The sequence below is a fragment of the Vidua macroura genome, chromosome 35, assembly GCF_024509145.1.
Source record: "Vidua macroura isolate BioBank_ID:100142 chromosome 35, ASM2450914v1, whole genome shotgun sequence".
Classification (NCBI taxonomy): domain Eukaryota; kingdom Metazoa; phylum Chordata; class Aves; order Passeriformes; family Viduidae; genus Vidua; species Vidua macroura.
This window is the reverse complement of record NC_071605.1, coordinates 1138269-1160000: the sequence shown is the minus strand read 5'-3', so window position 1 is coordinate 1160000 and position 21732 is coordinate 1138269. Positions and strand designations below refer to the sequence as shown.

At 49.8% G+C, this 21732-nt stretch overlaps 1 protein-coding gene across 1 annotated transcript in view; it reads left to right on the top strand.

Annotated features, from left to right (window-relative positions):
* Nucleotides 1-21732, top strand: part of OTOF (otoferlin) — a 148924-nt gene that overhangs the window by 98295 nt on the left and 28897 nt on the right. The window contains exons 22-30 of the mRNA XM_054002151.1: nucleotides 1558-1710; nucleotides 3968-4157; nucleotides 6315-6439; nucleotides 7587-7721; nucleotides 10367-10528; nucleotides 11490-11609; nucleotides 12914-13075; nucleotides 15726-15888; nucleotides 20988-21118. Coding sequence (XP_053858126.1) covers nucleotides 1558-1710; nucleotides 3968-4157; nucleotides 6315-6439; nucleotides 7587-7721; nucleotides 10367-10528; nucleotides 11490-11609; nucleotides 12914-13075; nucleotides 15726-15888; nucleotides 20988-21118 — 1341 coding nt within the window. The remainder of the gene's footprint in view (nucleotides 1-1557; nucleotides 1711-3967; nucleotides 4158-6314; nucleotides 6440-7586; nucleotides 7722-10366; nucleotides 10529-11489; nucleotides 11610-12913; nucleotides 13076-15725; nucleotides 15889-20987; nucleotides 21119-21732) is intronic.

The window sequence follows — 21732 nt, the reverse complement described above, 5'->3', positions numbered from 1 at the left end:
CTGATTTTATCAGGACTTTCTTTTATAATTTTTCTACCTTACTGCAACAGTAAATCCCACTTTTCCTTCCTGACGGGCTTAGCTCTGAGTGGCTTTTTTGGAGTGGGAATCTCCAAACAATTCCTGTGGGAACCCAGGACATCCCTCTGGCTGCCCTGGCTCTCTCGAGACCTTGGCAAGGGGCTCGGAGACCTTGGCACGAAGTCAAAAACACCTGTGGCTTCCAATTTAGCCTGTGGGAAAAACTGCCAACTTTGTGTGAGAAATTACAAGCCACAAGGGTTTGAGCAGTGTGGTAGTTGAATTGACACAGGGTGAAAAAGTAGAATTTTGGGGTTTTAAAATAAGGGGTTCAGGGGGACAAGATGGAGGGATTTGGGTGTGTCCTGACCTTCTTCTCCTTCTTCTTGCCCTCCATGTCTTGTGTGGATTTTTTCTCTCCCGGGGTTCCTATAGGTCAGGGTGACCCCAAGAGAGATCCGAAAAGAGTCTTTGCTTCCTTAGCCCGAACATCACCGAAGAAGAGTCTTGGAATGCTTCCAGTTGCTTTTGCAAGGTTGTTTGTTTCTTCTTATCTAAAATATTTTCTCTCTAACCTGCCGAGCTCTGGCTAGCAAGGAGGTCATAACATTCTGCATGCCCTCTTGGGCAGTGTTTACCTTTTATATCAGAAGTTATGTATACTATATTTACAATTTATTACCAATACCTAACATCTATGTTGGGCAGTGTGTCCCTACCTTAATCCAGCAGAAAAGTGTCACCATCACAGCAAGACATGGAGGCCAAGAAGAAGGAGAAGAAGGTCAGGACACGCCCAAATCCCTCCACCTCGTCCCCTGAACCCCTTATCTTAAAAAACCCAAAATTCTATTTTTCCACCCCGTGTTAGTTTAAATATCACACTACAAAAACCCTTGTGACTTTTAATTCCTCATACAAAGTTGGCAGCTTTTTCCATGGGCTAAAATCGAAGCCACAGGTGTTTTTTGACTTCATGCCAGGTCTCCAAACCCCCCCTGCCAGGGTCTCGAGACAGCCAGGGCAGCCAGAGGGATTTCCTGGCCTCCGACAGTCTCGGTGTGATGGTGACAATTTTTTATTGGTTTAAGGCAGAGACACACAGTCCTGCCTATCTATAAATGATAGATATTGATTGGCGCATTATTGTAAACATGGCACATGTAGTTTTTGGGATAAAATGGTTACACCACCCCAATGGGGTGGGAGTCTGCTGCAGACTGACCTGCTAGACAGACCACAGCTCCTTGAGAAAGAACGTTCTACATAAGAGAAAATTAACGACCTTGAGAAGCCGACCCTGCGCATTCCGACCTCTACTTTGGCTGCGCGGGCTGGGAGAAAAAGACTTTTTACAATCTCGGGGTCATCTCGACCTCCAGACCCCCGAGGAGATTCCAGTGCCCCCAGCGTGGCCACAGGCGCATCCACCTTCCATGGGATCTGTTGGGTTTGCCTCCAGCAGGTCTCCAGCCCCTCCAGTGCCCCAGTGGTCAGAGCTGGGGCACTGAGAGGGCTCTCCTGTGGCATTCCCAGCCCCAGCACACGATTCCCGACGTTTTCATCTGGATGATGAGCAACAACAAGCGCATCGCCTACGCCCGCATCCCTTCCAAGGACATCCTGTACTCCATCGTGGACGAGGAGATGGGAAAGGACTGCGCCAAAGTGAAGACGGTTTTCCTCAAGGTGAGGATCCCTCCGTCCCAGGGGAGCTGCAGCCAAGAGGAGGGAAGTGGAGGGAATTTGGGAGATGAGGATGAGGGTTTTGCATCCATTTTTTTCTGGGGTTTGAATATTGGAGAGATATGATCCGTACTCTGCGGGTAGGGGTGGGAATCTGCTCCCTGGGAGGGTGAAGCACTGAACTTACCCAGGGAAATGTTTGGGAAGAGGGAGATGTTTGATCCAGCTGGAAATCCAGAGAATTTCTGGCTTAGCATCGTGGTTTGAAAAGCCAGGTGTCTGCTAAGGAAGGCAGGAGCCTCCCCTGAAAACAGAGAATGCAAACCCCCTCTCTCTGAATTATTATAATTTTGAAATTAAGGGGCTCTCGGGCAAAGATACGGGAGCAGGAAAATTAAAAATACAAATGGAATTGTACAAACAAACAAAACCAACCCTGCCAGAGTCAGAGCAGGCCCTGGCAGCCTGTGGGTCAGGGTGGTGGCAGCAGTGCCATTCCATGGGGGCTCAGCCCTCCTGCAGTGCCAGCTGTGCTTCTGCTGGAGCAGGATCCTGGACAAGGCTGGAGTTTTCCTCTGGAGCTCCAGGGCTGGTGTGGATGGGCCTGGGCTCCCTCTGGGAATGCAGTGGGGCAGAAAGCTGCTCCTCTGGGAATGCAGTGGGGCAGAAAGCTGCTCCTCTGGGAATGCAGTGGGCAAAGGCTGCTGTGGTGTTCCCAGAGCCTCAGATTTTATCCAGGTAGGAATGCTTGGCTGCTCCCCCTGGGCAGAGCATCTCCCAGTGGGATGATGGAATTTTCTCAGCCATGCAGGGACACTCACTGGCCCATGAACAGCAGATAATTAATAATTAATGACCCACGAACAGAAGAGATCTCCTGGAGGGAGGATGGGTTGTGGAAGAGATAAAGAAAATGAACAGAAGAGAACTGCCCCACAGATGGGAATAGAACACACACCCCCATTTCCAACCTAAGACACCCTGTTAAATGTACAGGCAGCTGCTCTCAACACAGTTCTGGAACCTCTGCAGTAAGCAGCAGCCTGGAACTTGTTTTTCTTTCCATAACCTTGGAAAGGGCTGGTTTCTCTGACACATTTCTGAGTCTGTTGTTGCCTGATTGCCACGTGCTAATTGTGCAGCTCCAAATTAACGAAGGGAAGGGAACTCCCTCTCACCGTGGGGCTCGGCTCTGCGTGCTCCCAGGTGCCAGGGCTCACCCCCTGATTGGGGTGACCCCGAAAGGTGGAAAAGTCTCTCCACCAACCCGTGCCTTCAAAGAAAGACTCAGCAGTCTTCAGCTGTCCGGTCTCAAGGTAGTTTATTGTATGTTATCTAAAAGATTTTCTTCCTGAACTGCTGCGGTCCATTCAGCAGGTCAGACAGAGGCACACACACACACTGGCACTGTCTCTGACACCCTCTGACTGCCCAGGGGGCTGGTGCCATCTTTTATATCATTTTCTCAGCCATGCAGGGACACCCACTGGCCCATTAACAGCAGATAATTAATGATTAATGGCCCACGAACAGAAGAGATCTCCTGGAGGGAGGATGGGTTGTGGAAGAGATAAAGAAAACTGCCCAATGAACAGAAGAGAACTGCCCCACTTCTGACATATGGAAATAGAACACACACCCCCAAATCACATCTTGCATTTCCAACCTAAGACACTTAGGAAAAGGAAACCACAGTGGGAAGAGGACAATGCACGAGCCAAAGCAGCGTCATGATCCCAAAGGATCCTTGGGTTTAAGGAACAGCAGCACAATGCCCCAGAGGGGTTCGGTGTGGCAGGCACATTCTTCTCTCTCTCTGGATTATTTTCATAGAGGAGCACAGAGAGAAGAAAGAGAAAACAACTTCTATTTCTGCTCCTTGTTTTCCCCATGTGGAATGTGTTTGGAGAATTGTTTCCCTGGGGTGATTGCTTGGTTGGATTCTGGTGAGGATTGTTTGGGGCTGGTGGCCAATCCAACCCACCTGTGGCTGGGCTCTCAGAGAGGGTCACGAGTTGTGAGTGAGTTAGAGATGTTAGTTAGAAAAGTAGGTTTGTAGTTTTAGTATCTCTTTTAAATAGTATATTCATGTTTTATGGTATAGTTACAATAAAGAAATCATTCAGCCTCCTGAACTGGAATCAGACATCATTTCTTCCCACCGGGTTCACCTGCATTTACGATAGTTGGGTGCTCCAAGAGGGGTCTGTCTGTCCATATTCCCGATATCCATGTGAACTCTTCCATTCCCTGTGCTCAGCTCCCCGGGAAGAGGGGCTTCGGCCCTGCTGGCTGGACAGTCCAGGCCAAGATGGAGATCTACCTGTGGCTGGGCCTCAACAAGCAGCGCAAGGACTTCCTGAGCGGCCTCCCCTGTGGGTTCGAGGAGAAGAAAATCCCCCGAGGCCAAAACCTGCCCTCCTTCCCACCCATCAGCCTCCTGTACACCAGTAAGGAGCTCCCATGGGATGGGGCGTGGAGAGGGCGGGAGGGAGCCTGGCTGGACCACCCCCTGCTCCAAGGGCTCCCAGGAGCTAAGGGGGACATCGTTCTGGTTGTCCCAGGAGAGGTGAGGGGTGGGGATTGTGTCCCCTCATCCCCGTCTTGTTCACAGTTGTCACCGTGCACACAACAAGAAGGATGCCAAGGAAATTCCATATCCACTCGGGATTCGCGCTTTCAGTCGAGTTCCCTCAGCCACGAGCAAAAACAGGCTCCTGAGACGTGCCTTGGATGGGCTCTGTCCTGGTTTAGGGCAGATTTGGGCGAGAACCTCCAAAGAGGTTTTCTCTAGAAAGCAGATTCAAGCGGCCCCTCCCCCAGCCAGTTCGGGGAAAATATTTCCTTGGGGAAAAAAAGCGGAAAAAAACTTTATTTAACAGGCAAAGCATCCACCAGCACACACAAAAAAAAGAAGAATATCAAACAACAAAACCTCTCGCCTCTCCAAAGGAGATGACAAACTCAGAAAGTCCCCTCCGTGGGCTGCAGCTGGACTCACTCAGTCTCATATCAGTCCCTGCGGCGCTGGAAATTCCGCGGCCCGGGCTCGGCCCGGTGGGCCACAGGTGTGAGCTGCTGGTGCTGTTCTGGTGTTCAGTCCAGAGCAGGTTTAAACAGCTCCAAAGAAAAGAAAAAGCCACAGTCCAGAGAACTTCTTTGCCTCAGCGAGCTAGAAACTAATTAAAAGCAAAGGAGAGCTCTGTCCCGCTGTCTGTCCGTCCAGTGTGGGAACCCAGGGCAGGGGGAATATCCCCCTGTCTGCCCTGGGGTGCTCTGACTCCCAGGAAAACACTGACTTCGACCCTCACTCATGGAGAAGGCCTCCAAAGCTTCAAAGTGAACCAGAGACCACGAAAGTGTGAAATAGATTGTAGAGAGTAGTGTAGTGCGTCACATGGGTGAGAAATCTAGGTTTTAGGATTTTTAGCATATTAGTAGGTGGGTGCAAGACGGAGGATAATGCAGGGTGTTGTCTCGAGCTCCTTTCTTCTTTCTTCTTCTTCCTTCTTCTTCTTGAGTTTGGGTGGTATCTTGCAATTGGGCAGAAAAACCCTCATAGCCGGCCTTGAGGGGTCAGTTATTGGGTTAGAAAGGGAAATAATTTAGGTGTCACTTCTTAATTGGGTAGTTTAGCTTTTTATTAGGCTTAAAAGGCCTTGCAACACGAGGTCGTTGGCCTTTTTTGTGCTGTTTTTTCCTGCATGCAAGGTCTGGGTGCAGACAGCGTGCTGAAGTCGTGATAAGATGACAATAAAAGAAGAACCAGAAGAGCAAAAAAGTCCCGTGCCTCTGCTTTTCCTGACAAAGAACTGCTTCAGGAGGGTTTTCCCCCAGTCAGGGGATCCCTCAGGGAGCTGCCCAGCGTGGTGGGGCCCGCGAACTCACAGTCCAGGAGCTGGGATGTGGAGGAACGAGCGCAGGTTCTGAAAACGAACTGCGCGCTTCTTCTCCCCCCACTTCTCTCTCAGAACCAGCCTTAAAGGTGCAAAAATTATTTCTGGGCTAAAGGGATGAAAGGGGATACGAGCACCATAGAGTCAACCCAGGACAGGCTCCCAGAGGCCATCCCATCCCATCCCATCCCATCCCATCCCATCCCATCCCATCCCATCCCATCCCATCCCATCCCATCCCATCCCATCCCATCCCTGTTTCATCTATTCGAGACAGGTCTTATAAGCTCTCACAAGCATCACACCCTTGATAGCTCAGCTACCTCAGGTGGCGTAAAAGTACCAGGATGGCTCCTGTGACAGTGTTGGAAACGAAGAAGTTTTGATAAAAGGCAAAATAAAAAAAGCTCTTTACAGAGAAAAAGCGAGCCAGGGCAAGAGGTTCTCGCTCCTGCTGGAACACTTCACAAAAGCGATTTACTTCTTTTCTTCTCTTCTTTTTCTAGTGAATTGCTTAGGCGGGACTTTTTGGCTCTTGTCTAATTGTCTGTCCTTAAGTTTGAGGTGAAGTCCCCAAGGTCCTATGAGGTGTCTTTTAACCAAATTGTGGAGAGAAGCTTGCGGGCTTTTGTCGTTTTTAAGGAGGCAGAGGGTAACTTGTTTACTCCGTCAGCAAAGGGGCGCATTCCTGCAACTCCCTCTCTCTTCCAGAGAAACAGGTGTTCCAGCTGCGAGCCCACATGTACCAAGCCAGGAGCCTGTTCGCAGCCGACAGCAGCGGGCTCTCGGATCCCTTCGCCCGGGTCTTCTTCATCTCCCAGAGCCAGTGCACCGAGGTGAGCTGTTGGGATTGGCTTGTCGGGGCCCCAACAGTGTGAAAGCCCGTTTCCCCCTAGCCTACGCAGCTGAAGAAGAAGCTTGGGACGCGTCTGATTGCGTTTTCAAGGTTGTTTGTTTTTTTGTTTTGTTTTTTTTTTCCCTATCTATAACATCCTTATTTTGACTTGTGGAGGTCCATCCAGAAAGGAAGCTACGGCATTCTGCCCCGAGCTTCAGGCGGCTCCCACATTATATACTTAAAAATTACGTGTATTATGTTTACATTTGCTTTGCCGATACTTATTATCTATGTTAGACTGTGGATTTCTACCTTAAACTAATGGAAAATTGTCAGTATTACACTAAGGCACGGAGGACAAGACGAAGGAGAAGAAGGCTAGAACACACCCGAATTCTTCTACTTTGATCACCTAAATTATATTCTAAAAAACCACAAATTTCTACTTTTCTACTTTGTGTTAATTCAAATATGACACTACTTGAACCTTTGTGGTTTGTAATTCTTCATACAAAGCTGGCAAATTTTTTTTAGCTGGCACGGGCTAAAGTTGAAGCCACGGCTGTATTTGGCTTCTTGCCAAGGTCTCCGAGAGCCCTGCCAGGGTCTCGAGAGAGCCAGGGCAGCCAGAGGGATGTCCTGGACTCCGACAGTGAGCATTCCCGGGATGGAGGGATGCGGGGATGGCTGACTCTGCAGGTCCCCGTGGCACAGGTCCCATAAATGAGGATTAGGCCGGTCCTGGCCTCCTGCGCTGGGAGAGCAGCTCTGGAACTGGGCACTGACCATGTCCAGGAGGTCTCTCCCCAGCAGCCCATTCCCAATATGTGTCCCACGTCCCGGTGGCTGCGATTCCCCGCGATTCTCCGTGATTCCCTGCGATTCCCTGCTGGTTTAGGCAGAACTGGGTCATGTTGAAGTGGTTTTCCAGTCTTCCCTTCCCAGTCCGAGGGTTGCCAAGCTTTAGGAAGCCTGGGAATTATCCAGCTCCGCTCATCTGCTATTGGATTCTTTCCCTAAGAAGAATCCCAGGGAGATTCCCAATGCCTCCCTGATCCAAAAACCGCAAAACAGCCCCACCTGCCACCCTTAGCCAGGACCCTGGTCCGTCCCTGGAGCACTAGGAGTCTTTCCCATTTTCCCAGGTTCTCAACGAGACCCTTTGCCCGACCTGGGACCAGCTCCTGGTGTTCGACAACGTGGAGCTGTACGGGGAAGCTCACGAGATGCGGGACGACCCCCCCATCATCGTCATCGAGATCTACGACCAGGACACTGTGGTGAGGAAATCCCATGGAATTGTGCGTGGTTTGGGTGCCGGCATCTCTCCAGATTTGGAGGCAGAGGATCTGGGGAGCTTTTTTCCCTGATCCTTGGGAAACGGACCCTCCACATCTCCCGCGGAGCCTCTGCCGCTCATAAATCTCAGACGTGACTTGATGTATCTTATTTTTGGAGAGGGGAGAAAGAGGCTGTAGCCGAGGAGCCTTTCCATTTGGGAAAACTGCTCATCCCTGGCCTCCTTTCTGTCCCAGCCTTCAGCTGTCCCAAACCTCCTTCATGGAGTCATGACTGAAAGTTTCCCCTGAGCTTTGGCATCCCAAGGCCAGAGCGCCGATCCCAATCCCGTTCCGACCACGATGGGGAGAATTGCAGGGCTAAAATTGGAATTCTGTGTTGGGTCCCCATCCCCAAGTGCTCCTGGGGAGAACCACAGGGCTAATTTTGGAATTTCTATGTTGGATCCCCATCCCCAAGGGCTCCTGGGGAGAACCATGGGGCTAAATTTGGAATTCTCATGTTGGATCCCCAACCCCAAGTGCTCCTGGGGAGAACCACAGGGCTAAATTTGGAATTCCTGTGTTGGATCCCCAACCCCAAGGGCTCCTGGGGAAAATCACAGGGCTGATCTTGGAATTCTCATGTTGGATCCCCAACCCCAAGTGCTCCTGGGGAGAACCATGGGGCTAAATTTGGAATTCCTGTGTTGGATTCCCAACACCAAGCACTCCTGGGGAGAACCATGGAGCTAAATTTGGAATTCTGTGTTGGATCACCAACCCCAAGGGCTCCTGGGGAAAACCATGGGGCTAAATTTGGAATTCTGTGTTGGATCCCCAGCCCCAAGGGCTCCTGGGGAGAACCATGGGGCTAATTTTGGAATTTTCATGTTAGATCCCCAACCCCAAGTGCTCCTGGGGAAAACCATGGGGCTAAATTTGGAATTCTGTGTTGGATCCCCAGCCCCAAGGGCTCCTGGGGAGAACCATGGGGCTAAATTTGGAATTCCTGTGTTGGATTCCCAACACCAAGCACTCCTGGGGAGAACCATGGAGCTAAATTTGGAATTCTGTGTTGGATCACCAACACCAAGTGCTCCTGGGAGAACCATGGAGCTAAATTTGGAATTTTCATGTTAGATCCCCAACCCCAAGTGCTCCTGGGGAAAACCATGGGGCTAAATTTGGAATTCTGTGTTGGATCCCCAGCCCCAAGTGCTCCTGGGGAGAACCACAGGGCTAAATTTGGAATTCCCATGTTGGATCCCCAACCCCAAGTGCTCCTGGGGAAAACCATGGGGCTAAATTTGGAATTCTGTGTTGGATCCCCAGCCCCAAGGGCTCCTGGGGAGAACCATGGTACTAAATTTGGAATTCTCATGATGGATCTCCAACCCAAGTGCTTTTGGGGAGAGCCATGGGGCTAATTTTGGAATTCTCATGTTAGTTCCCCCACCCCAAGTGCTCCTGGGGAAAATCACAGGGCTAAATTTGGAATTCCCATGTTGGATCCCCAATCCCAAGTGCTCCTGGGGAGAACCACAGGGCTAAATTTGGAATTCCTGTGTTGGATCCCCAATCCCAAGTGCTCCTGGGGAAAATCACAGGACTAAATTTGGAATTCCCATGTTGGATCTCCAACCCAAGTGCTCCTGGGGAGAACCACAGGGCTAAATTTGGAATTCCTGTGTTGGATCCCCAACCCCAAGTGCTCCTGGGGAAAATCAGAGGGCTAATTTTGGAATTCTCATGTTGGATCCCCAACCCCAAGTGCTCCTGGGAGAACCATGGGGCTAAATTTGGAATTTTCATGTTAGATCCCCAACCCCAAGTGTTCCTGGGGAGAACCACGGGGCTAAATTAGGAATTCCTGTGTTGGATCACCAATCCCAAGTGCTCCTGGGAGAACCACAGGGATAAATTTGGAATTCCTGTGTTGGATTCCCAACCCCAAGCGCTCCTGGGGAGAACCATGGAGCTAAATTTGGAATTCTGTGTTGGATCACCAACACCAAGTGCTCCTGGGGAGAACCATGGGGCTAAATTTGGAATTCCTGTGTTGGATTCCCAACACCAAGCACTCCTGGGGAGAACCATGGAGCTAAATTTGGAATTCTGTGTTGGATCACCAACACCAAGTGCTCCTGGAAGAACCATGGAGCTAAATTTGGAATTTTCATGTTAGATCCCCAACCCCAAGTGCTCCTGGGGAAAACCATGGGGCTAAATTTGGAATTCTGTGTTGGATCCCCAGCCCCAAGGGCTCCTGGGGAGAACCATGGGACTAAATTTGGAATTCTCATGATGGATCTCCAACCAAAGTGCTTTTGGGGAGAGCCATGGGGCTAAATTTGGAATTCTCATGTTAGTTCCCCCACCCCAAGTGTTCCTGGGGAAAATCACAGGACTAAATTTGGAATTCCTGTGTTGGATCCCCAACCCCAAGTGCTCCTGGGGAAAATCAGAGGGCTAATTTTGGAATTCTCATGTTGGATCCCCAACCCCAAGTGCTCCTGGGGAAAACCATGGGGCTAAATTAGGAATTTCTATGTTGGATCCCCATCCCCAAGGGCTCCTGGGGAGAACCACAGGGCTAAATTTGAAATGCTGTGTTGGATCCCTAAACCCAAATGCTCTTTCCGTAGGGAAAAGCCGACTTCATGGGCCGGACATTCGCCAAGCCGGTGGTGAAGATGTCGGACGAGCAGTACTGCCCGCCGCGCTTCCCGCCGCAGCTGGAATATTACCAGATCTACCGCGGCAACGCCACAGCCGGCGACCTGCTGGCCGCCTTCGAGCTGCTCCAGGTGGACAAAGGGATGGGAAGAATGGATGCAGGGTTGGAAGGGAGAGGGGAATAATTTATGGAGAATGGGGTAAATGGGAATAATTGGGAATAACTGCCCCTTCACCTGGTCGTTGGTCTGCTGAGCCCTTGTAGTGTCTCTTGGATGGATCAACCGCTTGTTGTTCACCAAAGACGCTTGGAAGTGTCCAAGACCAGGTGGGATGGGGCTTGGAGCAGCCTGGAAAGGTGGAAGGTGTCCCTGCCCATGGCAGGGGGTTGGGATTCAATGGTCTTCAAAGCCCTTCCCTGCCCAAACCATTCCATGATTCATAGTTTGGGGCAATATCAGAGTTAAATTCTTCCACTTCCGTGCCTCGTGTTCCATCCACGGAAATGCTTTTCCCATCTCCTTTCTCTGCCAGGGCGGGTGCTCATCCAAGCCCTTTTTTCTCCCAGTTTTCCTTGGACTGGGGGGATGGTTCACATGGGATATTTGATCTTTCCTGAGCCTTGGGCTGGAAACGAGACCTTAAACCTGCTCCTGGGCTGAGCTCTGGGACCACGTCTCTGTTTCCTCACACACAGCCCAGCAGATGCAATTCCAGGAGGGAACAGCCCTGGGATGGGCTGCATTGGTGGGCTGAGAAGTTTGGATTGCTCTGGGGACTGTTCTGTGTGGAAGGACAGCAATTCCCATCATCTTCTGCTCCTGTGTTTTCCTCTTCCCAAAGCACCGGCCCAGGGCTCTCAGCCCTCTGAAACACCCCAGATCCAACAGCTGAGACCAGTTCCAGCTGAGATACAGCCCAGCTCCTTCTGGAATTTGTCCCTGCCCATGGCAGGGGTTGGAATGAGCTGATCTTTGAGGTCCCTTCCAACCCAAACCAGTCTGCGATTCCACAATTCTGTGGAGAAGGACCAAAAACTGCTTCCCAGCAGCTCAGAGGAGCAGATCCCAATCCGTGATCCACCTCTTCCAGATCGGCCCTGGGGGTAAATCAGACCTGCCCCCCATCGATGGCCCCACAGACATGGACCGAGGTCCCATCCTGCCGGTGCCTCTGGGAATTCGGCCGGTGCTGAGCAGATACAGAGTGGAGGTAACCAATTCCCATGTGGAGTGTTGCCTGGGGCAGGAGAGCATCTCCAAAGGTGTTAGAAGGGCAGGAGGGAACTGGGAGTCAAGGATCTGTCCATGGTGGCTGGACTGGGAACCAGGCTGCAGCATCCCTAAAAAAACCAGGGAATGGGATCATTCCTTGCTGTCAAACCTGGGCAGGACAGCGAGTGTGCAGCACCTGGGCTGAGGTGCAGCTCAGGGAACGTTAGAGATGGACACAGAGCTGGATTATCTGCTCCCAAAGCAATCCCATAGCTCAGTTCTCTATCCCATCAACCTCGGGCAACGAGGATGGGATGCCTCTCATGTATCCATGGATATCTAAAGGAGGATTTTGTGTCCAAAGTAGCGTGGGCACAACCCAGGGCAGTGCCCGTCCCCTGGGCTGGCACTGCTGGGGCACCTCCAGGGCTGGGGGCAGCTCTGGGCCCCTCCTGCCAGGAGAGACCTGGAGCATGTCCAGGGAAGGGAATGGAGCCCCAGGAGGGGCTGAGGGAGCTGGGAAGGGGCTCAGCCTGGAGAAAAGGAGGCTCAGGGGGGACCTTGTGGCTCTGCACAACTCCCTGACAGGAGGGGACAGCCAGGGGGGGTCGGGCTCTGGACGTGGCACTGAGTGCTCTGGGCTGGGGACAAGGTGGGGACTGGTCAACAGGGTGGACTCGATGATCCTGGAGGGCTTTTCCAAATGATTCCATGGTTCTGTGATGTGTCCCTTGGAGGTCCTGGTGGACATCCATGACCCAGGCAATGCCCACAGGGATGTTCAGGGCACATCTCAGCCCCGGGTGAAAGTGTCTGTGCTCAGGTGAGGTGCCACTGACCAGGTCTCCACAGGGATTTTGGCTCCTGGTTTTCCACATGTTTGCATCGCGATAAATGAGTTGTGTCCCTCACAATTTTAATACAGCCATGGGGAATGAGGAGGTGGGGAAAATCTCCGTTTTGGGGAATTTTGGAGGGTGGCAGTCTGTTATCCCAGGTAGGGACAGGGAAGTTTCCCTAGTGACACTGATCCCACTGGGACAAAGCGATGGCAGAGCTGGATACAGAGCCACCACAGATGCACAGAGCTGTTCTGTGGATTCCCAGGGCACGGAAAGGCCAGGAAGGGAGAAAGGCAGGAAAATGCCACGGACAGCAGGCGGGAGACCTTGGGCTGCAGGGTGTCAGGAGGAGATACCTCAGGGATCCACCACTGCCCTGTGATGACATCAGCAGTGGTATCCCTCTCCATGGAGAACCAGCCCTCTCACATTCACATCCCTCCTCTTCCTCCTGCCCTAGATCTTGTTCTGGGGGCTCAGGGACCTGAAGAGAGTGAACCTGGCCCAGGTGGACCGGCCCCGTGTGGACATCGAGTGTGCCGGGAAGGGCGTCCAGTCTGCCCTGATCCAGAACTACAAGAAAAACCCCAACTTCAGCACTTTGGTCAAGTGGTTCGAGGTGGTGAGTGTGGCCCAATCCCTCTGATCCCTCAGCTGGAACCCGCAATTTCTGAAGCCCACCACGGCTCCAAGCCTTTTACTCCAGTTTTCCCAAAACAATGGACACCGTTCCTTCACCTGAGGGTTCCCATGCCATATTTTTCTGAAGCAGCTCTGGAATTCTTCCTCCAGCATGATCCCATTCCCAATCCCTACTCCCCAGCATGATCCCATTCCTAATCCCTACTCCCCAGCATGATCCCATTCCCAATCCTCACTGCCCTTCCCAGCATGATCCCATTCCTAATCACTACTCCCCAACATGATCCCAATCCCTACTGCCCTTCCCAGCATGATCCCATTCCCAATCCCTACTCCCCAGCATGATCCCATTCCCAATCCCCACTGCCCTTCCCAGCATGATCCCATTCCTAATCCCCACTGTCCTTCCCAGCATGATCCCATTCCCAATCCCTACTGCCCTTCCCAGCACGATCCCATTCCCAATCCCCACCGCCCATCCCAGCATGATCCCATTCCCAATCCCCACTGCCCTTCCCAGTATGATCCCATTCCTAATCCCTACTCCCCAGCATGATCCCATTCCTAATGCCCACTGCCCTTCCCAGCATGATCCCATTCCTAATCCCCACTGCCCTTCCCAGCATGATCCCATTCCTAATCCCTACTCCCCAGCATGATCCCATTCCTAATGCCCACTGCCCTTCCCAGCATGATCCCATTCCCAATCCCCACAGCCCTTCCCAGTATGATCCCATTCCTAATCCCTACTCCCCAACATGATCCCATTATTAATCCCTACCGCCCTTCCCAGCATGATCCCATTCCCAATCCCCACTGCCCTTCCCAGCATGATCCCATTCCTAATCTCCACTGCCCTTCCCAGCATGATCCCATTCCCAATCCCTACTGCCCTTCCCAGCACGATCCCATTCCCAATCCCCACCGCCCATCCCAGCATGATCCCATTCCTAATCCCCACTGCCCTTCCCAGTATGATCCCATTCCCAATCCCCACAGCCCTTCCCAGCATGATCCCATTCCCAATCCCCGCAGCCCTTCCCAGTATGATCCCATTCCTAATCCCTACTCCCCAACATGATCCCATTATTAATCCCTACCGCCCTTCCCAGCATGATCCCATTCCCAATCCCCACTGCCCTTCCCAGCATGATCCCATTCCCAATCCCTACTCCCCAGAATGATCCCATTCCCAATCCCCACTGTCCTTCCCAGCATGATCCCATTCCCAATCCCTACTGCCCTTCCCAGCATGATCCCATTCCTAATCCCCACCGCCCATCCCAGAATTATCCCATTCCCAATCCCCACAGCCCTTCCCAGTATGATCCCATTCCTAATCCCTACTCCCCAACATGATCCCATTATTAATCCCTACCGCCCTTCCCAGCATGATCCCATTTCTAATCCCCACTGTCCTTCCCAGCATGATCCCATTCCCAATCGCTACTCCCCAGCATGATCCCATTCCCAATCCCCACTGCCCTTCCCAGCATGATCCCATTCCTAATCCCTACTCCCCACTATGATCCCATTCCTAATCCCTACTGCCCTTCCCAGCATGATCCCATTCCTAATCCTCACTGCCCTTCCCAGCATGATCCCATTCCTAATCCCTACTCCCCACTATGATCCCATTCCTAATCCCCAGATCCCATTTCCAATCCCCACTGCCCTTCCCAGCCACCAAACCAGACACTCCCAGTCCTCGATGATCATCCCTGCCTGTCGGATCGGTCCCTGTCTCACAAACGGGACAGGACCCTGACTGGTTGCAGATTTAGGATTTATTATCTGTCCGTATCATGCAAGCAAAAAGCAAGAGACACAGAGAAATGATTAATTAATCATTTAATTGTGAATGGATGTGCATGGATGTGGAGCCACATCCATGCAAACACAGATCAGAGACAAGAGAGCAGCTCGTGCAAAGCCTTTTTCTAAATATTCTTTAACCAACAGCATAAAAGAAAAGGTGTAAAACCATTATACTCTAACCAATAAGAAAAGGCCCCATGTGGGTTTAACATTAACCATAGGACTTTTATGAACCTCAAACAATACACAACAATTCATTATTTAAGATTGAAACTTCTTCTATCTTTGCAAAGATATCTAGGACTTTTCACATACTGAACCATCAATAAGTTCTTGTTCTTTCTTGTTCCTTATGATAAATATAAATGTATTCACTTGGTTCCTAACTTCTTAGCTTCCCATGAGAATGTTTTGAAATTTCTCAGCTTTTCTTAGCTTTATGTCTACTTTCTGGGGCCTTTCTGCACTTTCTAAAGTCTTTTACCCTTTTATATTCCTACAATTCCCCCTCTCTTTTTCGACTTTAAATAAACTATCTTTGACTTGCCACTTATTTACTACTTTGTGTTACAAAGCTTCACTACTGTATATATTTTTTTAGCTTAGGAAAAAAATGTTATAAACTTTCTATATAAAGGTACTTTTTTTGTTTACTTTAAGCTCTATCACTTCAAGTTAAAGTATTATCAATGCTGCGTAAAATCAGGTTTAGTACCCGCATCCGGTTTTGACGAATCTCGACGTTTCCAAGGTCTTAATTTAAAGGCTAAATTTGTGACTCACTTTAATTTAATTGCTCCCCTGCTCCCCAGGACCTCCCGGAGAACGAGCTGCTGCACCCGCCCCTGAACATCCGCGTGGTGGACTGCCGGGCCTTTGGGCGCTACACCCTGGTGGGCTCCCACACCGTCAGCTCCCTCCGCAAGTTCATCTACCGCCCGCCCGACAGGAAAGCCCAGCACTGGAACATGGCAGGTACCAGGAGTGGGACACGGGGACCCGCTCTGGGACACCCGGGGTCAGGGTGGCGAGGGGCTGGGAACACAAACCCCGCGAACTGCGGTGAAAAATCAAAAACCCCACAATTCCAGTAGATTTGTAGGGCGCGGTATGTTTTTATTACAGCGCTGGGCGCATGCAAGGGATCTTTCCCCTTCAAAGGACATGTGTGCCCCTGAAAACTCCCAATCCTTTTTTTAATTACTCTAGCTAATTTACATATTCATAGAATTTCACAACAGGTTCATGCATATTCATTCTGCTGATTTCGCGTTACACTTACAGCTAGTTACACTTGTACTCAGTTTTTGTCAGAAAGCACAGAAAGAACTCCCGGGTCACTCTGCTCTGTCTGTTTCAAGGCTCGAGTCTTTCTTATCTCTTCAGCTTGGAACATGGCAGGTACCAGGAGTGGGACATGGGGACCTGCTCTGGGACACCCGGGGTCAGGGTGGCGAGGGGCTGGGAACACAAACCCCGCGAACTGCGGTGAAAAATCAAAAACCCCACAATTCCAGTAGATTTGTAGGGCGCGGTATGTTTTTATTACAGCGCTGGGCGCATGCAAGGGATCTTTCCCCTTCAAAGGACATGCGTGCCCCTGAAAACTCCCGATCCTTTTTTTATTACTCTAGCTAAATTACATATTCATAGAATTTCACAATAGGTTCATGCATATTCATTCTGCTGATTTCGCGTTACACTTACAGCTAGTTACATTTGTACTCAGTTTTTGTCAGAAAGTACAGAAAGAACTCCTGGGTCACTCTGCACTGTCTGTTTCAAGGTTTGAGTCTTTCTTATCTCTTCAGCTTGGAAATTTGCATTCTTTCTCCTCAGCTGGGGCAGTTTTGCTAGTGCTGCAGTTACCAAAATAAAAAGCATATTTTACTTATGTTAGCAAGCTCAAAGCGGCACATTTCACCTAAATCCAAATGGATTTCTACCCTGATAAATTTTCACTCTGTCTCACCTGTGAGGAACCACTGAGGGAGCTGGGGGTGCTCAGCCTGGAGAAAAGGAGGCTCAGGGGTGACCTCATCACTCTCCACAGCTCCTGAAAGGTGGCTGTGCTCAGCTGGGCTTGGGCTCCTTCTCCAGGAACTGACAGAGCCAGAGGACACAGCCTTAAGCTGCACCAAGGGAAACTGAGGCTGGATATTAGGGAAAAGTTATTGACAGAAAGGGTGATAAAGTTCTGGAATGGCTGCCCGGGGAGGTGGTGGAGTCACCATCCCTGGGGGTGTTTAGAACAAGCCTGGATGTGGCACTGGGTGCCAGGGTTGAGTTGAGCTGTTGGGGCTGGGTTGGACTCGATGCTCTTGGAGGTCTTTTCCAACCTGGTGATTCTGGAATTCTGTGATCCACGGGGAGAAGAGGGAGGTGGGATGGGCTCTGAGACCATGAGATGGTTGGCTAAACCACAGAACTTCTGGTTTTGGGTCCAGAACTCCATGAAAAAACCCAACTTCAGCACTTTGGTGGTTCCAAGTGGTGTGAGGAGACCCCTAAAAAATTTTGTAGTCAAAATGAAAAACAAATAGGACTTTTAGTTTTTTTTGATCTTCAAATTATTGTTTATTTTTCTTCTTATTAAAAATTCCATGCACTATTTACATCTTAGACTTAGCATATTAAAAAAAAACCACTAAAAGTTACAAAACACACAAATTTAAAGTATTTTAAAACTATTTTATTTAATTAATTCTTAAAACCCACTTTGTTTCTACCTTTCTACCAATAACTAATTATTTATCTACACAACATCTACGTTGTGATTCTTTCTAACCAATCACTTTATACTCCCAACACTATAAAAACCAGAATAAATTAAAAACAAAAAAGAGATCAAACAACACCCACGATCCTTCATCTTATCTCCTACCCGCCTCCATACCAAAAACCCAAAACTCTACGTTTTTCACCCTACAATAAACTATTTTGCACACCTATAAATCCCTGCTATCTATTTTCCACACTCATAGATTCCAATTCATCCCAAAGCCTTGGAAACTTTCTCCATAAACAAAGATTGAAAACAGCGTTCTCCTAAAAATCAAAACTTAAAACAAACAAACAAAAAAATACACCCTAAGCTCCAACAAGGTTCAACTCCAACCTCTCTGCAGCTTCAGTGCCCGGATTGATTTATTAAAAAAATATGGATATTGATCTAGCACCAATATCCAACTGCGACGGACAAAACCTCTCTAACAGTTTAAAGTTAGAAAGTGTATGTTCATTGCGGCGCCGGGCAGCATGTGGGACAGCTCCCAAATACACACCACACCTTTCCAATGATTACAGAGTCCTTCTATCCACACCAGAATTGAATACCCAAAATACAAATACATATCCATCATTTTGGTACATCCCATTCCTCGCTCCGTATGCTAATCATTCCAAAAGCTATTAAGCATGCGTAGTTTGTTCCTTGAAATGGGTCGGTGGTCCCTTTCATGGGGAGGGGTCCCAAAATGAGGAAGTAAATGAAGTCTTCCTCATTCTGACCTTTCTACCTTTTCAATGCAAATATGACAAATGAACCTTGGTAGAACTCCCATTCCCTGTCTTCAATTGGTTTCAGACCAGAGGAGGCCCACAATTGTCTTATGTTCCTAAAAGCTGTTTGTCAGTTTCTATATTCTTCATTATAAACCCAGCTAACTAAACATTGTGTTGGCAAGCAATCAATTATTAGTTAACTACTAACTCTTAACTTCATCAAGGCCTACTCATTTATTTTAATTAACTCTAGTAAGGCTTATCTCTAACTCAAATCTTAGCTCCTCTAAAATCTCTAAATCCCTTAAAGTTTATGTCTCAGCTTCCCACCCATCCCAGCAGCCGAGGGCTTGGGAGCCTTGGGAATGGTTGCCCTGATTTTTAAAAGTGTTGTCTTTTCTTTTATAGTTCTTTAGAAAGCTTTAAAGTTCTCACAAAACTGCGTTAGCCTTCCGATAATGTTTACGCATTTCTACTGGAGTTCTCACGCACTGTTCGCGTAAACAATGATTGTTTTGCGTTCTTCTTTGCGGGAGGAGAGAACTGACGGACTGTTGGTTTGACCAGTGTGGTTGGGAGAGGTGGTAACTCCATCCTCCAATCCACGGTCACCTCTGGAATTCTATAAACACCAGATGTTCGAATAAAACTTAATCTTTTTTTTTCTCTTTTGAACTTACCAAGCTTCTGTCTACTCCTTTCGTGTCCAATAGCGACAGGGAATTACTCCTGTCCTCCCAGCTTTGGGGCTGGAGGCTGGATGAGATTCCCAAGGACATGTCTGGATCCATCCACCTGGACCAGGGGTTGTGTCCGAGCCAACGGAGTCTTTCGGGACAATCTTCTCTGCCTCTTTTCCTCTGGACATTTCCTGCTTATCCTCCACCTTCTTCAAGCACCTTCATGCTTGACCTTATTCAAGCATGAATCTCTCGTGATCTTTCTCAAGCCCCTGACCACAGTTTCTCATGATTATTCTTACGATTAAACAGTAATTATATTTAATTACCAAACAACCATCGCATCTAACAATTATATTATTTTGATCTGGGATGGGATTTTGGTCCTGCTGAAGGCTCCGTGCTCATTTCCACTGCTCCAAACAAGGTGGTCCCACAGCGCTCCGGCCTGAATCCTGTGGGATCTCACCTGAGCTCAATTTCAGGCCTGAATCCTCTAGGATCTCACTTGAAATCTCGGTGCCCAGCATGAATCCTGTAAGATCTCACTTGAAATCGCGATTCCTGGCTTGAATTCTGTAGGATATCAATGAAAATCTCAGTTTCTGGCCTGAATCCTGTAGGATCTCACTTGAAATCTCAGTTTCGGGCCTGAATCCTGTAGGATCTCACTTGAAATCTCATTTTCCAGCATGAATCCTGTAGGATCTCACCTGAACTCCCAGTTTCTGTCCTGAATCCTGTAGGATCTCACCTGAACTCTCAGTTTCTGGCCTGAATCGTGTAGGATTTCACTTGAAATCTCAATTCCCAGCATGAATCCTGTAGGATCTCACCTGAACTGTCACTTTCTGGCCTGAATCCTGTAGGATCTCACCTGAACTCTCAGTTCCCAGCATGATTCCTGTAGGATCTCACCTGAACTCTCAGTTTCTGGTCTGAATCCTGTAGGATCTCACCTGAACCCTCAGTTTCTGGTCTGAATCCTGTAGGATCTCACCTGAACTCTCAGTTTCTGGCCTGAATCCTGTAGGATCTCACCTGAACTCTCAGTTCCCACCCTGAATCCTGTAGGATCTCACCTGAACTCTCAGTTCTCAGCATGATTCCTGTAGGATCTCACCTGAACTCTCAGTTCCCACCCTGAATCCTGTAGGATCTCACCTGAACCCTCAGTTTCTGGTCTGAATCCTGTAGGATCTCACCTGAACTCTCAGTTTCTGGCCTGAATCCTGTAGGATCCCACCTGAAATCTCAGTTCCCAGCATGATTCCTGTAGGATCCCACCTGAAATCTCAGTTCCCAGCATGAATCCTGTAGGATCCCACCTGAAATCTGAGTTCCCAGCATGATTCCTGTAGGATCCCACCTGAACTCTCAGTTCCCAGCCTGATTCCTGTAGGATCTCACCTGAACTCTCAGTTCCCAGCATGAATCCTGTAGGATCTCACCTGAACTCTCAGTTCCCAGCATGATTCCTGTAGGATCCCACCTGAACTCTCAGTTCCCAGCATGATTCCTGTAGGATCTCACCTGAACTCTCAGTTCCCAGCATGATTCCTGTAGGATCTCACCTGAACTATCAGTTTCTGGCCTGGATCCTGTAGGATCTCACCTGAACCCTCAGTTTCTGTCCTGAATCCTGTAGGATCTCACCTGAACCCTCAGTTTCTGGCCTGAATCCTGTAGGATCCCACCTGAAATCTCAGTTCCCAGCATGAATCCTGTAGGATCTCACCTGAACTCTCAGTTCCCAGCATGATTCCTGTAGGATCTCACCTGAACTCTCAGTTTCTGGCCTGAATCCTGTAGGATCTCACCTGAACTGTCAGTTTCTCCTCTCCACTGTCCCTCTCCCTTGTTCTTTCTCCTTTTCTGTCCTCCGTCCAGCCAAACATCTCAACGGCTACCTGGCCATGACCAGCAGGGCCCATCGCTCTCGCCCCACAGGGGAGATCGTGGTCAACATGGAACCCGAGGTCCCCATCAAGAAGATGGACACGATGGTGAAGCTGGAAGCTGTGAGTATCTGTGTGGCAGCACCTCTTTCCTCATGGAATTGCCGATTTCTGAGGGATTTCAGCCTGAACTGGGTAGGCAGCGTGTCCCCAGGGGTGCCACACTGAATGTGCCCGTGCCCGTTTTTGTGCCCAGAACGGGAATTTCAGCTCCTTCCCCCACCCTTCTGCTCCTGAGCTTCCTCCACAAAAACAGATTCCTGCCAAGATGCTCCGAGGGCTGGAGCCCCTCTGCCATGGAGCCAGGCTGGGAGAGCTGGGGCTGCTCACCTGGAGAGGAGAAGGATCCAGGCAGAGCTCAGAGCTCCTTTCAGGGCCTGAAGGGGCTCCAGGAGAGCTGCAGAGGGACTAGGGACAAGGCCTGGAGGGACAGGACACAGGGAATGGCTTCCACTGCCAGAGGGCAGGGCTGGATGGGAGATTGGGAATTAGGAATTGTTCCCTGCAGGGTGGGAAGGAGCTGGGATGGAATTCCCAGAGCAGCTGTGGCTGCCCCTGGATCCCTGGCAGTGCCCAAAGCCAGGCTGGATGGGGCTTGGAGCAAACTGGGACAGTGGAAGGTGTCCCTGCCCATGGCAGGGGGTGGGATGAGATGAGCTTTAAGGTCCCTTCCCACC